The sequence below is a fragment of the Pinus tabuliformis genome, chromosome 3_2 (genome assembly GCF_031772625.1).
Source record: "Pinus tabuliformis cultivar Carrire ecotype Pingquan chromosome 3_2, CPIR1, whole genome shotgun sequence".
In the NCBI taxonomy this organism is placed as follows: Eukaryota; Viridiplantae; Streptophyta; class Pinopsida; order Pinales; family Pinaceae; genus Pinus; species Pinus tabuliformis.
Window position 1 is genome coordinate 109,446,092 of NC_142302.1, and position 23,359 is coordinate 109,469,450.

The 23,359-nt window shown below is 41.9% G+C and overlaps 1 protein-coding gene across 1 annotated transcript; it reads left to right on the forward strand.

Annotated features, from left to right (window-relative positions):
* Positions 1-74: 74 nt before the first annotated feature.
* LOC149180074 (uncharacterized) lies at positions 75-2,966 on the forward strand. Its single transcript, XM_089413758.1, has one exon. The coding sequence runs from the start codon at positions 75-77 to the stop codon at positions 2,964-2,966; it is 2,892 nt and encodes a 963-aa protein (XP_089269884.1).
* The last annotated feature ends 20,393 nt before the right edge of the window (positions 2,967-23,359 follow it).

Consider the following 23,359-nt stretch of genomic DNA (forward strand, 5'->3'; position numbering starts at 1 on the left):
ACGGAGCATGGCTCGTCTCTCAACAAGATATTGCAGAGCATGCTGTATCTCACTTCAGAAAGCAATATCAAAGGATGGAACATAGAAGCTTTCAGGATATATTGTGGGGGATTGAAGCTTACTTGGTGATGTTTAATGAAGAAGAGAATGCCCAGCTTTTCCAGCCCATATCAGAGGAGGAATTATTGGCGTCAATGAAATCTTTCAGTAGGGACAAGAGCCCCGGACAAGACGGCTGGTCTATAGAATTTTGTATACACTTCTATGAACATATCAAGGACGATCTTCTAAAGATGTTAGAGGAGATCAGAATGAAGGGGATTATCAACAGGCAGTTGAGCTCCACATATATAGCCCTCATCCCAAAAAAAAAGGAAGCCCAGACCTTTTCGGACTATCGGCCTATTTCTTTATGTAACACCACCTTCAAAATAATTTCAAAGATCATCGCACAAAGGCTGAAAGGTGTATTATCAGAAACAATATCAAAGGAACAGTTTGGTTTTCTCAAAGGACGGAGCATCCATGACGCGGTAGCTGTTACTCAGGAGGCATTATTTTCTATACACGCTAAGAAAAGAGAAGCGGTCTTACTCAAAGTAGACCTGAGAAAGGCTTACGATTGTATTGATTGGGCATATATCAGGTGTTTATTGGCTAGAATTGGGCTGAAGAGCAACATGATCAACTGGATCATGGCGTGTATCGATCCTGTGGATTACGCTATAATCATTAATGGCTCTCCTACTCCCTTCTTCAGTGCTGAGAGGGGGCTTCGCCAAGGATGTTCTCTGTCCCCATTATTATTTATTTTGGCCATTGACTCCCTCAGCTTAAACATCCATAAGGCTGTTGATGAGAAAGCATGGCGTCCTCTCAAAATTTGCAGGGACATATCTCTGTCTCATAACTTATTTGTAGACGACATATTATTATTTGCCATGTTTTGCAGGTCTACTTGGATGCGTCTTCATATGATTTTGGATAAATTTCAAAGGGCTATGGGACTTCAGGTAAATTTGGATAAATCTGCTATATTCCATTCTGATCTCAAGCTGGAAGATGTAGTTTGGCTATCTGAGCTTTTTGGTATAAAAGCTTATCATATCAGCAATGGCATTAAATATTTGGGTTTCCGAATCAAGGCGAATGGCTATTCCAGAGCCGATTGGTCCTGGCTGGTGGACAGATTCTATAGGAGAATCTCTGGATGGGAATTTCGTTGTATTTCGTTGGCTGGGAGAGTTATTTTAGTACAATCCATACTAAATCAACTCTCTGTTTATTGGGCTCACCTTTTTCATCTTCCAGCGAGCATTATCAACAACATGAACAGTCTGTCCGCAAATTTCATATGGGGGGGTCATGCTGAAAAGCATAAATATCACCTTATAAAACTCTCTGGCATCTCACTTCCTAAGTCGATGGGCGGTTGGGGTTTATTAAGCTTGAGAATCTTTGGTAGAGCCCTTCTATGCAAATCCTTCTGGAGAGCTATACAAGGGGACGGTCCGTGGAGCCAGCTGATTAAATCGAAATATCTTGCCAATAAGAAATTCCACGTCTGGTATCGTAGAGGCACTATCGGTGCATCATATGGATCCCCCATATGGCGTAGCTTTCGGAAAATCGAGGCAATCTGTCTGGAGCATCTGATATGGCGTTTTCAAAAGGGCAACAACATCATTATTGGCAAAGATCTCTTTAAGTGCGGATCAGATGATATTGATATCCCTGATTCTCTTCTTCAGCATTTCCATAGATGTGGTATTTTTTTCTGGGACAAATTGATCGCTGCCTGGGATGGCCCTATTCCGCGTTGGAAAGATTCATCAGTTTTGAACATTCCCAAAGAGTATGAGCAGCAGTGGCTTAGCATAATTCGGAGACTACAAAAAGGGGGTCTCACTAGTACAAGAGATTCGGATTTCTTATCCTGGAACATCCCAAATGAGTCGGAAAACATAACAGTGAAAGGAATATATCAAAAGCTGATAGGGCAGCACTCTTCTCGTCCCTCGATTTTTCCTCTCACTTTCTGGAAAGATGGCTGTCCTCTGAAGATGATCCTTTTCTCTTGGCTCACTTTCCACAATCGAAACCTGACCTGGGAGAACTTATTGAAAAGAGGATGGATTGGTCCTAACATATGTTCTTTATGCAGGGAAGACGAGGAATCAAACCTTCATATTTTTCTCAAATGCAAACATTCATTTCTCATTTGGCAGGAATTAGAAAGAGCCTATGGTTTTAAACTTGATATGCATGTTTCGATTCAGGAATGGTTCATTGATTGCAGCAAGAAACAGATCCTATGGCGTAGAATATGCATCATAACCATATGGTTTATCTGGAAATGGCGTAACTCCTGTATCTTTAACCAATCGAATTGTTCTCTAGCTAAAGCTTTTGATTTAATCTCTGCTTATTTAGATTCGCTCCCACAGAAGAAAGATAAGATCTTAAACATATCCCCAGCCAGGTCTTCTATCGCTCATCTTCATCAGCCGTCAGCCTTTTTCGACGGGGCAGCTCAAAAGGGCCAATGTGGATGTGGATTCCACATAAAGATATCTGCAAATTATCATTTCTCTTCTTTCTGGCACGTCGAACAGGGTTCCAATAATCTGGCTGAAGCCATAGCCCTCTCAGGTCTTTTAAAATTTTGTATTTTCCTAGACATTCAACAGGTGGCTATCTTTGGCGATTCCAAGCTATGGGTTGATTCAGTAAACAGAAAAAACTCCATTTTGGCACAACATCTGACTGGATGGAGAGATAGGATTCACTTCTACTGGACCCGCCTGGTGAATTGCTCTATTCAGCACATCAATAGGGACGAAAACTCTACAGCAGACGCTCTTTCAAAAAAGGGTCTTTCTTCCTCTTCTGAATTCTGGCACCTCGAGATAGTATCTGATGATTCCTCTTATCAGATCAATGATTTTGCCTTACCAGACTTTTAAATGCTTCATCTTCATTAGACAGTCTCAATTATTCAGAGTTTTTGAGTTCAGATAATATCAGTTTTGATATCATAGACATTATGTAATATCTCTTAGATCATAGGTTTTTATTTGCTCATGTCTTTTTGGGATCACAGCTCTGATCTGTATCTTCTCTGAAAAAGGATGTATCTTCAGTACTTTATATTTCTCATATAATACATATAGCTTTTTTTCTCTGAAACAAAAGAAGATTAAACATACATCTAAGTATATGATACATCATCCAATTTCAATGCTTACCAAGAAATAATTTATCTACGCCTCCATAAGCATCATTTCCATGACATTTAATAACTATCACATTGCATATTAAAACAAAAGACACTTATCATGTTATATTTAAAAGTTTCCATAATTGATGAAGGGTGAGTCTTTTCCCATCCAACTGCATAGGCTTAGCTGTGAATTAGAAATTTTGCAACTAGCCACCCCCTAGCCAAACAATGGTGGCATCAAGGAAACTCCATCATTAAGAAACAAAGGATGCAAAATGAATGTAAGTTTCCTTCATAACTAAAAATTGGCAGTGTTGGTCCTTTAACCCTATGAGCCTAGAGCTTTCTCAAACCACAGGTGTCTCCTTAGTTAGCTTCCAAAGAACCAACAAATCCCTTTATTTTCCGAACATTCCCTTAGCAAAATTCCCTCTCAATGCCTCCACGTTTTCCCAAGAAAACATCTAAAAATGTAGCTCTGTTTTATAGCTTAGGTTAAGGACACCTTTGTTTGATTTTCTTGGTGAAAAAATGGATTTAACAAATCCTCACTATTCTACAATGAACTAGAACATTTCTTGCATCAGTTTTGACTCAAATTTCGCCCCTACATCCATTCATGCACTTCCCTTGCTTGCTGCTTGCAAATTGACTACAATCGGCCCATCTTAGCATGGGATTTCATGGATTAGAGTAGAAATTCAAATTTTCCCTTAGATTTCACCCCTAGATCCATTCATACACTTCTCTTGCTTGATGCTCGCAAATTGACTTCAATTGACCCTTCTTAGAATGGGATTTCATGGGTCAGAGTAGCAATTTTAAAGTGGGTACTTGCCCATACTTCAAAGTACTAACAATTTTGTACCCTTTTCAACTACCCATCATAATTATGGGAGTTGGTTGTTTAACTGCCACTTTCCTTATCAACTAATTTCTTAGACATTGGGAATGAATGGGCTTTAATTCAGCTCAACAAAATAATTATTGGCAAGGGTTATTTTAACATGCAATTATTCCCACCATCCCCCCTCACTAATTCCCACTCATGGCATCATGATCAATGTATGTGCTCCACCCATTCAATTAGTTGTTCAACAAATTTTCATTAACAACAAGACATAATTACATCATTCAAATTGTAATCAAGTGTCCATGCTGCAACTCACAACAATACATAAACTCAGTTACATTTAACAATTGAGGTTAAAAAATGAGGTGTTACAAAGGACAAGTGTTTGGTCAAAACTTGACAAAATCTAAACATCTTTCCATGGATACATTATGGAATTTCAATATCATTTCCATCATCCAATCATTATATTCCTTTGATTTCCACCTCTTCCCTTATTTTATAGTGCTCACGTGTAGTGCCACATGTTATTCATGTATAATTCTCTAATTTATAATTATCTATATGCACATTACTTAGCCAATTCTCACTTAATTTTCCCTCCTTTCCTTTTTAAGTTAAATTCACATGAGTGTGTGCACTGTAACATCCCCTGGTTAATATTTTTCCTTTAGTAAATAAATTGAAATTAATTTAAAGGCTGAGAGATGGGACTCATATTCTAGTTGCTTGAGGAATGGGTTATTTTAAATAACAATCCTGATTGGCTGAGTGGTTTAAATGTGTTGTATGTGCAATAAATTTAACTTAAAAGAAGAGGACATATCTAGGTGTCCTTTAAATCCCAATAACAAGTAAGAAGAGCACAAAATATTATAGGCAACATGGGTTGCGCTATACAAGACAGTTTTGACTGCATGGAGCATTGGAGAAACATATAGATGATTGGTCTGTGGGGAAGGACGAAAACACGTCTACACAGGGGAGAGGAGGAAACTTAATCTCACACATACACAAAGTAAAAGAGTTAGTAGAGAATTTATCAATACACACAATGATCGAGCTCTGGAGAAAATCAATCGACCGAGGAACCTTCCAAGAAGCTTGTTGGGTGAAAACATTGTGGAGAGAAATGAATTTCGTGATGGCTAAAGAACCAATGGAAGCTTGTGGATTAATGAACCACTGACTAGGAGAGAAGAACCCATATACTTGGGGATTTGATGAACCACCAGGTGTTCGGCATGGAATCCCCCCAAGGCAGGTTTTGGGGCTTAAAGCCCAAGTTTTGACCGAATCCTTTTGTAAAAAGCTCTGCGAATTGTGGGCGTGGGGCGTGAAATTATAATAGAGTCACAGGGTTGTCTGCCCTAGTTTTTGTAATGTAATGTCGGCTGGATAGACCTACCCATGGTCCGCGGATTATGGGATTGTATAAATAGAGCGAGGCTCTAAGTGTATAAGAGAACTAATAGCTAAGATGGAATAAAGAAGAGCATGAGAAGTCTAAGTGATTGAGTGAAAGTGTAAAGTGTGTCTTTGGGTCATAGGGTAGGGAAAGGCTCTGCAGCTGAGTGTGTAGAGGCCTAGTAGTCCACAGCTGAGTGCGCGGACCCCTGCAGCTGAGTGCACATAGTAGGTCAAGTCTGTAACCGTTGGAAGAATCAATAAAGAGAAAGTTTACCATATTTCTGTGCATATTTTCCTGTTTTAATGCATGATCGGGTATAATTTGCAAGTATACTGTTTATATGCTGTGCAAACTTATTTGAATGTTTTGTATAACTAATTATAACATAAGACATCCAAGTACGCAAAGGTAATTAACTGGTATAGGAAGATAGGTAAGATCTCGGGTAATAGCGCAGAGCATGGCTCTAGCAACGCAGAAGCTCCATAATCCCTGGTTAGGGCTACGCAAAGGCAGTGTATCAGGGCGTGAGGAACAGGGAAGTGCACGAAGCGACTTGCGTGCAGGGACAAACAATGATACCAATCGAACCTCTCAGACATCTCAAGGGTGTGGGAACCTGGTTATAGCACCCTCCCATACTACTTCGGGTGAGACCTCAGTCCGTGCTCTGCGGACTATTTCCGAAAGGGTTAGTAGTATAGGGATTTGTTTGGCTAATTAACTTCGAACCTGGGTCAGGCCCCAACAAGCCAACAAATGATTCCGTTGTCGAGACCGGGATCTGCATAGAGATGTCTAATGTCATATCACTAGAATTCGACAAAGAAAGGAATTGAAGATTGGTTGGATAGGAAGATTCACGAGTTCGCGACGCAGGAAAACAGGAATCCACGACTATCAAAGGAAGAGTGGTTAGACTGCTACTTATATATAGAGATCCACGAAATTTTCTTTGCATCCTTCCCCACTGAGTTGTACAAGTGGATCACGAAGCTAGCAGATAGCCAAGGAAGGTGTAAACTCGACAACCCTATTGTGTGGACTCCAAAATTGGTGCGCAGACTGGAAGCATTAGAAGATAAGATCGCACACGCTGTCAATCACTGGCTCGATCGAATCATAGGAGGATTCATCACCAAATTCGCAGTAAATACTTTAGTTAGTTATAGCGAGGCAGAACGATGCTTCCTCAAAGGATTGCGAGGTAAATACGTTAAATATTTGAACACTTGGATTAAAATTCTACTATGTGAAAAACGGGTTATGCGAATAAATTGATGGTTGGGGCTACGCGAAGTGGGAGAATCTACAGAAACGAAGGTAGCACAGAACTAGAGACTAGCCCCTTGATTTCACCTCTGCAAGGTGGTGAAGAAGAGATCACTAAGGTCTTGCCAAGAAGTGTGATCTATCTGATAAGACAGAAAATTCCGCGCATACCACCCCCACCCATACCACCGCTAGTTTCACCGTCTTCACCCATACCACCTTCGCCACCACCGCGAAGCGGTATGGCAAGCATGATAAAGCTACCAGTGTTCAAGGGAGTAGGGAGTGAAGATTCATATCAGTTCTGGTTAGTGATAAAGGCGGTATGGGAAGCACAGGGAGTCACAGAGGACAATATAAAGAAGGCAAAGCTTGTCAGTGCTTTGCAGGATCGCGCGCTGACTTGGTACATTAAGCATTCAAATGACCATCCAAATGTGGGGATCAAAGATATCCAAGTGGTGTTAAACAAAGAATTTAATAGGCCAAAGTCGGAGGCATAGTCGATCATTGGGTTCAAGGAAATCACAATGCTACTAGCGAGACCCCGTGGGAGTTGGATCAAAGACTGAAGTGCGCAGTTCGCGAAGCGAACATGACGTTGACAGATGGGCAACACCGTGAATGGTTTGTAGCATCGTTAACGCCACATATATGGAAATTGTTGTCACAATAGAGGCTAAGCACTAAGGCTGAGGCCTTGGAAGTCGGGATGAGATTGCACGAGACCCCGATACAAGATCCTAACCTGGGAGTGCAGTAGATTCATGCAGTTGAGAAACTTGTGCCTGGAGATGCAGAGTTTGAAACAAGACAGGACAACCCACCCAGAGATCCGCGATGAGATATGGTGCGTAAAATTCACGGGCTAGGGGCACGACAAGGACCACTGCCCAGTGTTCACGAATTACCTTGCAGGAGGAGGGCCAATGCCACTAAGACCGGAGGCACAAGCAGGACCATGTGAGACGCCTGTGCTATGGTGTGTGATTTTTTAGATAGGAGGAAAGCATGCTACAGATAACTGCCATCTATTACAAAAGTATATGTAGAGTTCACAACAGTTGTTCTGTAATTTCTATAGGTAAGTGGGACATGACGAGCGCACCTGTAGAAGTTATGATATGATGATGGATTGAACCCCTACCTACATAGTTTAGGCTGAAACATGACCCCTCAATCAAAATGCAAGAATGGCGCATACCAGGTTTCAGGGGCGCGAACAAGGCCAAGGTGGAGGGGGACCAGGAAGAGGTCGCGAACAACTGATATGTTACAATTGCGGAGGGCCAAGGCATTATGCCCGCGATTTTACGAATCCAACGTGACCATCATGCTTGTATTGTACGTTGTTTGATCATGATATGGAGGAGTGTCCCACATTGATAGCGAGGTTGCACGATAAAGGAGCACTCCAACCTCCCTCGACTCAGAACCTGCAAATGATGAGGTCTGAGCCACGCAAGGAAGACCCTAATATAAACATCATGCTCCGGAGTGGAATTACAATAGGGGATGACAAAGGCAAGTAGCTTGAAGAAAGTGCCTGGGTTCACAAGGATCCAATGAAGGAACCAGAATTTGATTTGGAGCGCGCTAAGGAGATTTTCATGGAAGCTAAGAGGAGCTTCACTAATGCCTCCACGTCAGGAAGTAAAGACAGATTGGAGCTGGAAATGGACCCCTCGATGCTCACTACATTCTTGGAGACATGCATGAAGCTGTTGCGCGACATCAAGGTTGTAAAGGGGCTACAAGAACTAATAACTAAATGCGTTGGGACCGCGCCAGGAGAACCGCACGTAATCTGGAAACTGGGGAAGCACACGACACGAACAGGAAGGGAGATGAGATTGACTGCACAGATTGGGGAATATGAGATGGACCAAGTGATTCTGGATCTAGGATCGGATGCGAACGTTCTGCCAAAGCAGACATGGGAGCGCATGGGCAGGCTTGTGTTGCAATAGTCTCCTATCCAACTGCGAATGGAGAACCAGCAAAAGATCCTACCTAGGGGGAGATTGCAGGGAATCATAGTAGATATCGAAGGAGCAAGCGCACTAGCAGATTTCGAAGTCATAGAGATTGTTGATGATAGCAATCCCTACCCCGCGCTATTGGGAATAGATTGGGCCACTGACATGAATGGAGTAATAAATCTGAAGAAGCGCAAGATGATCTTTGATAAAAAGTCTCTATGCGTAGTGATACCTTTAGACCCTGCAGAAGGATCGTGCTACATGGAGCCAGTGCGCGACTACGACAACGACGATGATCTGGACTGCATCTACAAGATAACCACGCGGGAGAAAGACTAGTTAAATCCAATCGCAGATGGCCAAATCTCATGGGAGCGTGAAAGCTCTTGCACATCAGATTCTGACAAGGAGATAGAACGATGGCAGAACCGGTTACATGAGGTAACCACGCTCAACTGTAACATGATGACGAGGTCACTGTGCTGCGTAGAAACAGAGGTAAGAGATCTGCCTACGTATGACGGGTTAAGCGAGGTGGATGACTTCCTGAAAAAATTTGAAAGAGAAGTACCAGAACAACAACGTTTTGACGCTTTGGAATGGGTACTGCGAGCTACGCCCGCAAGATGGTGGGGTATGCACCAAAGAAGTTTTGAGGATTGACGCGATTGCAGAAGAATGATGCACACACGATTTGGGAAGCCTCTGATGTGATTAAAAAACAAGTTGGTCGGACGAAACGGCCCGCACACCCACCTATTCGGGTGGATACATGCATATGGTGCGAAACCTGCACAAATGCACACAATCCTCGTGGTAGGAGACATGATCAATAAGCAGGTGCGGGTAAGACAATGGCGCAAACGACCCCTCCAGTTGGGACCACGAAGTATGGAAAGATCAAGTGCGCAGAAGGATATCCACGTAGAAGCCTTTAACAAAGTACGCGAAGCACTAAACAAGGTCCATAATGTGAAGCAGACTGACTGGGACCTACGCGTACCAGCGGTTCTATGGGCTTATAGGACCGTGTGCAAGAACCTGACTGCGCAGGCACCGCAAAGGCTGGAGTATAAAGAAAACACTTTAAGACCTATAGTACATGAAAAGCTTAGATCGTGCATGATAGCACCAGTAGATACGATGGGTCGCGAAACCTTGGAAGAAGAAATCCAACAGGGAAACTCTAGGCTCCAAGAACTTGAAGAAGAAAGGGTACGATTAAGGAAGAAAAGTGCTCTAGTAGATGCGGAAGTCAAGAAGTTGGAGGATGAGATAAAGGAATATTTTCTCGGTAAAAAGACCAGGGTGATAAGGTAGGATGCATGCGATCACGAGGAAAAATTTGAGGCCTATCGTCGTGAATTGATCAATCTAATGCCTTGGCTTGGACCCCACATTACTAAGCGAGTCGACCAGAGTGGCGCATTGGCAATGATAAAGTGCGCGATGCCGCCCGTAACAATAAAAGGCAGGTATTTCTTAGGAAACGTGATGGATGACAGGATGAACCTTTACACAGGTGGTGCGACCACTTGACTGGTTGAGGGAAGTACAGTCTTAGCGCTCCAAGCAGTTGAAAGGAAGTGCGGGACTATAAACTATTCTGCCCGGGCGCTGCGCGATGTTGGAGTTGCGCGCACAAGCAAAGAGTCACAATGTCCGCAATCGTGCACGGGGGGCTGGGCTGCCGCGTGGGTTGGCCAAAAAGTGACCGTTGAAGTCACTATTCACAAGGGGATGCTCGACTTAGGACCAAATGGAGCGGGTGACAGGCATTTAAGACGCAACTTATGGGCAAGATTTGGGAAAATATGCCACTAAGGATCATTAACGAACTGGATTTGGGGGGAATGGTTGAATTCAAATTCAAAAAGCGCTATAAATTACAAGGGGTTGACCAGCAAACAACACTTGTCATTTGCGAATTGAGTGATTGAGCAGAGCTCTGTTTGTTTTGTGCCAAGTGTTGATTGAGCCCCTGAGTTTACGAGTAATATATTTCTGGACAGACACAATGGCAGCAACTAAGGAAGTTATGGAAATAACCCAATTGACCGTTGAAGAGGCCGCGCAGGCCCTGACTGTGGGGGATGCTCTGGAAGGCACCGGGATTGTGGTAGAGATCCTGAAATCACCGCGCATGCCAAGACCTAAGAAGGACAAACAAGCGATGGTTCCCATATGTGTTTCCCCACGGAACCCGTTCCGCACCAAGCTGTTAATGGAGGACAAGGGGAAGCAGTCACCATAGAGACCGATGAAGATGAAGAAGACTTGGAGGACCTAATTATCGAAGAGGACGAGGATGAAGGCATGGAGGAGGAAACTGAGCCTGTACATCCCCCGACAAAGTTGCCCGCCTTGGTCCCCCATGGAAAGGGAAGGCTAAAGTGCCCAAGGACCTTGACGAGACCAAGAGCTCACTCCAGACCCCGCTCCTCCCAGACAACATTATTTTTGAGGGCACGCACCTGGGACACGTGCCAAGCTTAAAATTCGAAGATTGGGACCTCACTGACCACGAGAAGTTCCCTCACCTTGAGACCTCGCACCTCATGAAGCCCAAGTAGAACACCGCAGTGGGGGTTACAAAATTAGAGCCGCGAAAGTGGTTGCGTGGAGTGGAAAAGGCCGAGCTACTTAACCTGCTTTGGGTGCCGCATTTCTACCACACCCCAATAACCATTTTCGTCATCAGGCAGCTGCTCTGCCTGGTGCATGATGGGTGTTTGTGGCTGGAGGAGCCCATCCCCATCACGGAAGACTTGATTCACTGCATTACTCGGCTACTGCGCAAAGGAGAGGACCCCACAGACATCTCGGAGGGGAAGAGCAATGACTTGGCCATCGTGGAGGCCATGAAGAAGAAGTACAAGCTGGAAAAGAAGAAAAGGGGCTCCGCCATATCCAGCATCAATGACAAAGCAGTGAAAGTGGCAACCCAAATACAGGCCAGTAAGGTTATGCGCAAGTTCCGCACAGACGAGGTTCCCGCGCTAGTGGTAACACTGGCTGAGAAGTCTGTGGACGGGGTCCAGTTTAACTGGTCCGAGTTCCTCTGCAAGGAGTTCCCTAGAAAATTGCTGCGAGGCCCAGGAACAAAGCAAAACATTCCACTATGCACGACTTCTACTGTCCATAGTGCTAGTGGCCGGGGAACTTCCATAGGATAGTCAATTCCCCATAATTGATAGGGATCTGTCAGAAGCCACAAAGTATGCTTCGCTCTGGGCCACAAAGGTTGTAAATAGGATCCGCGACAGTAAAATATTTTGGGTGTTCATGGAGATGAACCTCAGAATGGGGATCAACCACAAGCCGCGGTTGTCGCCCACTGTCTACAACAGCCTGCAGACTTTTGCAGAATTTAAAGCGGACATCCATAGCATATACATCAAAGTGCGTAAGGACTCGTCCAAAAAATGGAGGAATCTACCCTTTGTAGCCACAGATGATGTTTATCTTTAATGTCCTAGAGACATGGCCGCCGGAATGGCGAGCCACAGACATCACAGAGATAGAGAAGTCAGCGACATAGAGAAAGAAAGAAGAGGCCAAACTGCACATCGCACAGTTGGCAGAAAAGAGAAGGAAGGAGGCAGCTGCAGCAGAAGCGTGGGAGGTGCAGGACGCTACAAAAACAAAAATTGAACAAGAAAAGGCCGCAACAACAGCAGTAGCATAGGGGGCAGCTGCGAAGGCGCGCGAGGGCCAAATGTCGCCTTCACATGGGCAGGAAGCAGAGGAAGAAGAGGGAGGCGCGGACCCACAAACCACATCAACACAGTTGAAGCGCCAACACCCAACCGAGCGGATAGGGCTGCACAAGAAGGTCAAGGCATCGAAGTTGTCTATTGACCCGATCACCCTAACCGAGGGTGATCTGCACGACATTGGCGAGACAGTGCGCAATGTCACCTCCGAGGCCCTCCAAAATTTCATGCAGGAGAACCAGATTGTGTTGGGGGCCCTCAGAGCGCAGCTGCAGGAGTTGTAGGTGCGCCCTTCTCAGGCTGGTACCTTGTCAACTAGCCTCGTAGTCGGAACAACGGTAGCAGAATAAATGTTGTGCGCTCGGGTGACGAATACCATAGTGCTGCCAGAAGGGGCACTAGTGAAAACAAATGAGGTCGACAAGCCTACGGTTAGCATGCTGAAGGGTCTCGATATCAATATGGCTGCACTTCCGTGGGAGACCTTATACGTTCTGTAGGACGGGATAACTGCAAAGCTACGAGCTAGGGAGAGCCGTGCCCTGCAAGTCCTCAGTGAGTAGAAAATCAATATGGAATAGTTGAGCTTGTAGCGTGACGAAGTGGTGTCGCAAAACCGACAGCTAGTACAAGTAATAGACGAAGATTTTAAAAGCGTCCCAGAGCTGGCCATCCTAGCAGACACACCAACAGAGGCGCGCATCCACAGGTTAGCAGTAGGGGTGCATGAGGCGCGGGAGGAAATGACAAAGGTTCAGCTGGAGCTAAACCTTCAGATCACCGAGCTGCAGTTAAAGGCACAGCTGTCCACCCCTCCGGAAGTCAGAGAACAACGCACTAGCGCTATTACAGCGGGACTGGACGAGATTGGCAGTGCAGTGCGAGACTGCACCAACATGTTGGAAGAATCATTTGAGGTCCTCACAAATCTACAGGAGGACCCCAACATCCAGCGCTTAGAGATAGAGGTGCGAGAACTCCAACAAAAGTATGACAACGTTAAAGGAATTGCGCAGACGATGGCCCTCACTCAGAGGCTCGTGCGGACACAACATGCCAAAGCGCTGAAAGCACGACATAAGGAAGTAGTCCTGAAGGCGTGCGTTCAGCCTTGGATCGACGCAGCCTTCACCATTACAGCAGGAATTGAAGGCAAGCTCACACACATGCAGGGGATACACGCATAGATGTAGAGAATCACTTCCGACACAGTGTTCTCGGAACAACGGATGCAGTAGATCCAGCAGGTAGAAGCTCAGTGTGCTATTGACCTTGCAGCAGTTCGAGCAGAGTTGGAGGGACTCCGCACAAAGATGTTCTCGTCGATAGAGTGACTCGAGGGTGAGTCATGATGTTTGTGTTGGGGGCTTGTTGGGCATGGTATCCCCCAAGGCAGGTTTTGGGGCTTAAAGCCCAAGTTTTTACCGAATCCTTTTGTAAAAAGCTTCGCGAATTGCGGGCGCGGGGCACGAAATTATAATAGAATCACAGGGTTGTCTGCCCTAGTTTTTGTAATGTAATGTCGACTTGATAGACCTACCCATGGTCCGTGGACCATGAGATTGTATAAATAGAGTGAGGCTCTAAGTGTATAAGAGAACTAATAGCTAAGATGGAATAGAGAAGAGCATGAGAAGTCTAAGTGATTGAGTGAAAGTGTAAAGTGTGTCTTTGGGTCGTAGGGTAGGGAAAGGCTCTGCAGCTGAGTGCGCAGAGGCCTAGTAGTCCACAGCTAAGTGTGCAGACCCTTGCAACTGAGTGCGCAGGGTAGGTCGAGTCTGTAACTGTTGGAAGAATCAATAAAGAGAAAGTTTACCATATTTCTGTGCATCTTTTCCTGTTTTAATGCATGATCGGGTATAATTTGCAAGTATACTGTTTATATGTTGTGTGAACTTATTTGAATGTTTTTTATAAATAATTATAACATAAGACATCCAAGTACGCGAAGGTAATTAACTGGTATAGGAAGATAAGTAAGATCTCGGAAGCGCAGAGTGTGACTCTAGCAACACAGAAGCTCCACAATCCCTAGTTAGGGCTACGCGAAGGCAATGTATTAGGGCATGAGGAACATGGAAGTGCGCAAAGAGACCTACATGCAGGGACAAACATTCGAACCTCTCAGACATCTCAAGGGTGCAGAAACCTGGTTCTAGCACCCTCCCATACTACTTCGGGTGAGACCTCAGTCCACGCTCCGCGAACTGTTGCCAAAAGCGCCAGTAGTACAGGGATTTGTTTGGCTAATTAACTTTGAACCTGGGTTAAGCCCCAACAAGCCAACACCAGGTGTTGACAACCCTATGTATGCTCTCACTGATGAATTACCTAGTAAAAATGGCTTCTATGCTCCTACAATGACTTATCCATTGAAGAACCTTCCTTAATGTGGACTCCCTTCTCCTAAACGCGAGCTAAAAACTCTCGGCATTGTGATATCATGACATGGATGTGATTATGCCTCAAAATAAAAAATGATAACATGTTTAGCTGGTGGATGACGACAGTGTGGCTGGGTGGTGTCCTGTTTTAGTTGTTATGTTGGTTGAAATTCCTCATAAGCACTCCACCTCAAGCACTAGAATATTCCTTGGGGCTGATGGTTACAAGCGACTATGGCTGTAGCTTATCTATGGTTGGGTGGAGAGTTAGAGTCCCAGTCTTAGTTTCCAGGTCCCTTATAAGACAATTTCATTCTTATGTTTTGTGCTTGAGTTTGTTACTATGTCTCCATTATCTGCATGGAAATAATGTTATGCTAAAGCCACAAAGTGTTGTTCCTACATACATGAAGATTGTAAATGATTGTGTAAATATTCTGTGATATGGTCCATTACTTGTGGATGTGCTAATATTGAAATTGTTTAAGACTGCCTGCACATGAAGGGATTTAAATCTCTGTAAATGGGTAATTTATTTGTGTAGACTTGTTGGAATATTTGGTCTCTGTGTTAATGAATGGAACCTATTGATAATAAGGAACATGATTCCTATCCATAAGTGTTCCTTGAATATTTTCTAGGAGTGGTTTAATTCTTGTAATTATCTGAGTCTACAAATTGGTCTAAATGGCATGTGTATTGAGAGATGGGTATATCTCTGTAATATTTATCATTTTGTTGAAGGAATGTTTCAATTCCTATGTTTACTCTGAGCTTGAATTCAATCTAATTAGCTAAGCATGAAGGATGAGTAAATCCTTGTTGTTAAAATAATATCATTGTGTTTTAATGACCTGATTGATTGACATGTATATTTGGTTGGTGTTTATTTATAGGCATAGGAGGAATGATGTTAATGCCAAAATATACACATGCATTCCAAGTTTATAAGGGATAGACATGGAAGGGCTTGTTCATACCCTTGTGTATCTATATATTGGGCATCAGTATCCTTGGAGAAGGCCCTTAAACATTTAAACAATAGTTGCTAAGCACAGGGATGGAATTATTTTTAACTCCAAAACACTGGGTGTCAGAAGGGAATGGTTTAACCCTCTTTGATCCTATGACCGGGCGCCGTGACCTAGCGACTAAGCGAGAGAAATTTGGGCCGTTGATGATAACTCTTTATGGTCATCGGATGAACCCCAGAGAAATATCCCTGGAAGATCTAGAGGGAGTGCCAAGAGGAACTTTTGGAGTCGAATTCCTGGGATGAGGTGGCAGTGGGGCATGTTGCCCAACACATAAAGTGAGGATAACCCTCCAACTTGCATATAGTTAGGAAGCCATGAATGGTTGGACTCAAAGGCTACTTGAGACCTCTTCTACGTGGGTAGAGTGACAAAGTATGATGTCATCATGAACCCCAGACCTTAGAATATTTGGATTTAGGGATTTATACAACTGTCAGAATTTGTTACCCAAGATGACCTGGTATGCGGGGTCTGTTTTGTGGGGACAAGTTTTGTGTAGTGCATACACATTCAATTACCGGTCGAGGGGAAGGCCAAGCCCAAATGTAGAGTTAGTGCTATCAACATAGCTTGGAAGATTGTCCCTAGAGGTTTCAATGAGGATTAGTGTCGAGACCTGCCGTGATTTAACTCATGGGGTGACGTGGCCATAAAGGGCTTGTGTTGGTATATTATATGCGGGATGTCATCACATGCATATCTATTATGTGCATTATACATTGGACCTCGTAAAGGGGTTAAACAAGTATGAGTGGGTTGATAGCTGCCATGAGGCCCATGATTCAGATAGGCATGTAGGCGCCACGTGGCAGGTCAGGATGACGTGGCTTTCACTAATATGTCAATATTTGAATGTTTCTATTTTCCAATCCAGAAGCCCGATTTAGGAAAAATTATATATCATGGGATTCGTCTCGATGAGATGATGTAATGGTATTGTTCGTTTTGAGTTTTGAAGGAGTAAAAGATAGTGGAAAAAAATTTAGACCCCATTTCCATAACAAGGCCTTGGGGATTGGTTCAACATAATAAATACACCCTTCTAACCTTAGTTAGGGTTGGGTATAGTAGGGGGTATGTTACATAGTATTGGTGATTTATATGATTTACTGATGTTAATGCACTAATTGAGGTGTAGTATTGTAGCTAACTTTGTAACAACAAATTTCCATTAGTAATCCAAGGTGATGGTGTTGGTTATGCAACTAAATTTTGTTAAAATCTAACAATTATGTTTGTGTATGACAAACATAAAACATGCTAAGGCTCAAAGAGATGAATTTTAAGGACCACATGAACAACAAAGGATGGTACAGTCTGGAAACAACATATCAAGCAAAGAATAGTAAAATTGGTGCAGTATAGCTCCGATCAACCATAACATGGACATGAAGAGGAAATATTAGTTGAAAAACAAGGAGGGAAGACTCTCCTGATTGGATTGACACGTTGAGAGTCCTGAGAGTAGAAATAAGGAGCTATAAACATGACAATGAGGTTGAGGTGGCCTCTAGTGTCCAACTTCCCTTTATCCAGGGGACGACTCACAAGATTGCTAGGATTATGAGGAAACAAAAGATTGGCTCCACCTTTAGACCTTTAAAAACCATTCATGGCTCTTTAAGATCCATTAAAGACCCTATTTGTCCCAAAATCATGAAGGGTGTTTATTTAATTCCATGTTCTTATGGAATCCCCTACATTGGAGAGACTGGTCGTTCCATTTCTAAGAGGATTCAGAAGCACACAACGGACCTTAGAGACTGTAGGACTCGCTCCTTTGCTCTTGCGGAACATGCTGAATTAACGAAACACCATATTTTCTTAGAGGATTCTAAGGTCCTTGCGAGGGTTGATCATTTCCATCACTGAAAATTAAGAGAAGCCATCGAGATTGAAAAACGAAGTAAGACTCTTAATAGGGATGATGGATGGAAGTTAAGCAGCTCGTGGGTCCCTTCTCTTTGTTCTTAACCCCCCGGGTTTCTCTCCCCTCCTTTGTTTCCTTCTACTTTCTTGGTTGGTGTGTGTTTGGTTCTAGGATCTCTCTTTTCTTTTAGTTGTTTTGATTTTATTCTGAATTTTATTTTATCATTGTAATTATTGGTTTTTATTAATAATATTATTACTATATAATTTTCCTTTCTTATTAGATAGATACAATGTTATTAGTTTTTACTATTAATATTATTATTATATAATTTCCTTTCTTATTAGATAGATATAATTTTTAATAAATCATTATTTATATTTAATATAATTTTAATTTATAAGACATTTGAATCTTAATAAATTATATAATAAATTATTGGAAATTGTTAGAGTCTATAATAATTTCTATATATTGAAAATATAAATTAAATAAATTAAAATTATATTCAAAAACAACTAATAAATAAATTTCTTTTTATCCCTTAATGTATCTTTTTAGTTATATTTCTTTCTTGTCCGTCGGAAATTTACCGTTGCATCTATGGTATAAATTAGTGGTATGTTGATCTTGCTCCTCATCCTTTTCTGATGATGAACTTAGATAGAGGTTAGAAATGCGTCAACCCTAAGTTTTCTATGTGATTTCTCCAGAAGACCTTGGCTTATATCACGAATCACAGAAGCATCCAATTTGAGAAATGAGATACTTGTCACAGTGCAAGAAAAACAAGTTGAGGTCAATGCAGTAATACTAGAAATCTGATCAAACCTGCAAAGGTAGAGGCAACATGAGTTGGGGATCAACCATAGAGACATGCGAAGCCTATTGGGGCATGAAGAAATAACCAATGGGGTGAATGTGAGTATATCTAGAAAGAGGCACTGGTTTTCTAGTGAAGACATCGTGAAAGGAGGCACTCTGTTAAGTACCCCAAAAGGAAACTCAAGAACCCATGAGCAGTGGTATGAGGACACTCATAGAAGGCCACATCGTCATCACTATCATCATCATCATGGGAGAATAAGGGAAAGAGAATATATACTAGAGGAGTTTAAAAAGGCCAAGCCTCCTACCTTTGATGGTGAAATTAGGAAATCAAAGGATGTCGAAGCCTGGTTGCTAGGAATGAAGAAGTTCTTCCAAATCCTCGATTATTCAAAAAACATGAAGGAAAGGCCAATATATGGTGGGAATATCTAAAAAATGTAAAGGGAATAAAGGAATAGGAATTTTCTTGGAAGGAGTTTGAGGAGTATTTCAGAAGCAAATATCTATTAGAGAGATAATCCAACAACAAGGTGAAGGAGTTCTATGAGCTTAGATTGGAACAAATGAAAAATGATGAGTACACCACCAAATTCCTAGAGATGCTAAGATACGTTCCCTACCTTAAGGAGGAGAAAGAAAATATTTAGAGGTACGTTAGTGGATTGCCACAATATTTCAAGGATAGAATCAAATTTGATGAGCCCAATACATTAGAGGATGCAATTCAAAACCTGAAGCATTGCTATGAACAGTGTAGGCACAGGCCTGAATATCAATTAGATTGGAAATCCAAGGGAAATTCCAAGTTCAAAGAGAAAAGACAAAAGAAAACCAAGGGGTCAAGTGTGACCCCTGTTAACCAAGAAAACCAAGGGAAGTCTAACACTGCTAGTAGAGGCCATTCTACTCAAGATTAAGGAAAAAGTTATGGGAAGGTTCCATATAAGTGTTGGATTTGTGGAGAAAATTACCTAAGGAAATATTTTCCATGGCACAAGCATGATGGCCCAAAAAATTACAACACACAGGAGGCAGAGACAGTTAAGGAAATAACTCAAATTATACCCATAATCTACGCAGTAGTGGATAATCGCCAAGCTGAACATTAAGCAATGATTATAGAGATGGGAGGTATGCTCCGTGACCAAAACATTTCAATTTTGGTTGACTCTGGTTCAAACTTTAGTTACAACCGTCCTACTATTGTTGAGAGATGCGTATTAAGGAAGGAATCACACGACGAGTCTTGGCTATTCCAATTGGCCACAAGGACGAAAATAAGGGTTGAGTATTGGGTGAAGGCTTTCCCAATCGAATTAAATGGGATGCTGACAGTTGCAATCCTCAACGCACTACCATTGGGAGCATATAGTGTATTATTGGGCATGGACTAGTTATATGTGCACCGAACAAAGTTTGATTTCTTTGAGAAGATCATCAAATGCCTGGATGAAGATGAAAAGCATATAATGTTGCGTGGAAAGAAAAAGCCACTTCGGTGAGATTGATTTCAGCTATGTAAGCCAAAAGAAGCCACATAAAATGATGCCTTTTGTTTGTTGTGCAAATATCCAACAACGTTGAAGTTAATCACATCGCTGAGAATGATGATGGTGATACCTTATGGAAATACCCTATTTTAAAACAATTTTCATATGTATTCCTTGAAGAAATTATTGGTTTGCATCCTCATCAAAAAGTTGATTTTTCCACCAAATTAATGCAAGGAGAAGCTTTGACATCCAAAGCTCCATATAGAATGAGCACTGTAGAATTAGTTGAGTTGAAGCTAGAACTCAAGGAGATGTTGGACAAGGGATACATAAGGACAAATGTGTCTCCATGGGGAGCACCAATTCTGTTTGTTAAGAAGAAGGATGGCGCACTCAGATTGTGCATTGATTACCGACAATTGAACAAAAGTGACCATCAATAATAGGTATCCATTGTTGTGAATCGATGATTTATTTGACTAGTTGAAAGGAGGAGAAATATTCTCCAAGATTTATCTAAGATTAGGCTATCATTAGGTGCGTAGCAACCTTCAGAACAAGGCATGGGCATTATCAATTCATGGTAGTGCGCTTTGGGCGTACCAATGCGCCTGTAACTTTTATGTGCCTCATGAATAACGTGTTGCGACCCTATTTGGATAAATTTGTCATAGTCTTCATTGATGACATTTTGTTCTATTCGAAGTCCAAGGAGGAGCATGAAGGACATGTCACAATATAACTACAAGTGCTAAGAGAGCATAAGATTTATGCAAATCTTAGTAGGTGCAATTTATTTCAGTAACATATTCATTACTTAGCACACATTGTCTCAAGCGAGGGAGTAATAGTTGATCCCGAGAGGGTCAAGGCTATCATGAATGACTAACACCTAAATGTGGCTGAAGTTAGGTCCTTCATGGGATTGGCAGGATATTATAGGAGATTTATTAACAATTTATCCATGATTGGTTTTCAAATTACTGCTATGGAATTGTGCTACAAGCTTCAATCAACTTAAGCAATTGTTGACCAATGGACAAGTACTAAGAATAACGGATCCTAGAAAGGTTTTCATCTTATGCACAAATGCCTGCAATGGGGGACTTGGTGGAGTCTTGATATAGGAAGGCCAAGTAGTTTGTTATGAATCACAAAAGTTAAATGAGCATGAGCATAATTATGTAACTCCTGATCTGGAATTCGCTGCCATCATGCACACCCTAAAAATGTGGAGAAACTACCATCTCAGTAGAAAATTCACTCTAATGACTGATCATGAAGGGTTGAAGTATTTATTTGAAAAACCCAAGTTAAATGCAAGGCAAGCCAAATGGTTGGCCACACTCAACAAATTTGACTTTGAAATCAAATATATGAAAGGCAAGGAGAATAGAGTGGCTAATGCACTTAGCATGAGAGTGAAAATACATCATCTATCAGATATAGGTTCCTACGAAATTGATCTTGAAGAAAATATAAAAAATGCTAGACAACAAGATGAAAAGTATCAACAATTAATGAAAAAGCTACAACAAGGCTCTCAAGGCAATGAGGGTAAGAACTATTGCCTTAAAAAAAAGGGTTGATTAAATTCAAAAGAAGAATTTATGTTCCAAATAACAACGACTTGAAGAAACTCATATTAAAGGACTTTCATGCCAATCTGTACTTTGGCCACCTAGGTTACCAAAAGACACTGACATCCATCAAGAAATTTGATTTCTGGTCTGAATTAAAAATGGAGGTGGCATATTTTATCTCCAAATGCATAGAGTGCCAACAAGTGAAGGCTGAGTGTAAGTACCCAACTAGCTTGTTGCAACTTGTTCTTATTCCATAATGGAAGTGGGAATTGATTTCAACGGACTTCATTACAGGGCTTCCAAGAACCTCAAAACAACAAGATGCGATTATGGTAGTGGTTGACAAGTTGAGTAACTTGACTCATTTCATGGTTGTTAAATCTACAAATTCGGCTAGTGAGGTGGCTCAAGTTTTCATAAAGGAGATTGTGAGATTGCATGGAGTTCCCAAGAAAATCATCTCGGATAGGGATGCCGAATTCAATTCAATATTTTGGAGTGAATTAATTGCAGGCTTGGGAACAGAGCTAGCGTTTAGCACAACATACCATCCTCAGATCAATGGGAAAATAGAGAGAACAAACATAATTCTTGAAGACATGCTAAGAATGTATGTAATGCACCAACCCAAGAAGTGGGAAGAGTACCTTCCACTTGTGGAATTTTCATACAACAATGGGTATCAAGAATCACTAAGAATGAGCCCATTTGAAGCGCTTTATGGGAGGAATTGTAACACTCCTATTAGCTAGAGTGATCTAGTGAATATGGTTCTTATTGGGCCCGATATGTTGAAATACATGGAGCAGGAAATGAAAACCATCACAAAAAAATTTAAAAGTGGCACATGATAGGAAGAAGAGCTATGAAGATAGACAGAGTGGACAAAGAGTTCCAAGTAGGAGAACGTGTATTCTTGTGAGTTAGACCCAAGATGATCTTCTTGAAATTTAGGTCTTGCACCAAGATGGAACCATAGTTTTGTGGGCCATTTGAAGTAATCGAAAGGATAGTGCCAATCACATATAGGTTGCATTTGCCTCCATCAATTAGAGTGCATGATGTTTTCCATGTTTCATTGCTTAAAAGATATGTGCAAGATGTTGATCATGTGATTGATTGGTTTATGTTATAGATAGAACTAGAGGGAGAGTTCCAACTAGAACCTCTATGCATCCTGGATCAAAGGAAACTCACACTCCAAAATCGAGCAATAGAGAAATTCAAAGTGCAGTGGAAGTACTTTGGGACAAAGGAAGTCACGTGGGAAATGGATGACTAGACGTGATCAACATATCCTTTCTTATTTGCTGAGTAAGGCAAATGTAAATATAATGTAAATGTTGTACATAGCTATGTATACAAAGCTCCATAATAAAATAATGCTTGGTCTAAAGCATATTTTGGTTGTATATGGTTATTGAACGCTGAGGACGGTGTTCCCCCCTAATGGGTAGGGGCATGTAACATCCCCAGGTTAATATTTTTCCCTTTGTCAATAAATTGAAATTAATTTAAAGGTTGAGAGAAGGGACACAAATTCCAGTTGCTCGAGGGAGATTGCTTGAGGATTGGGTTGTTTTAAATAGAAATCCTAGTTGGATGAGTGGTTTAAATCAACTGAATGTGCAATAAATTTAACTTAAAATAAGAGGATAGGTCCAGGTGTCCTTTAAACCCCAACAACAAGAAAGAAGACAA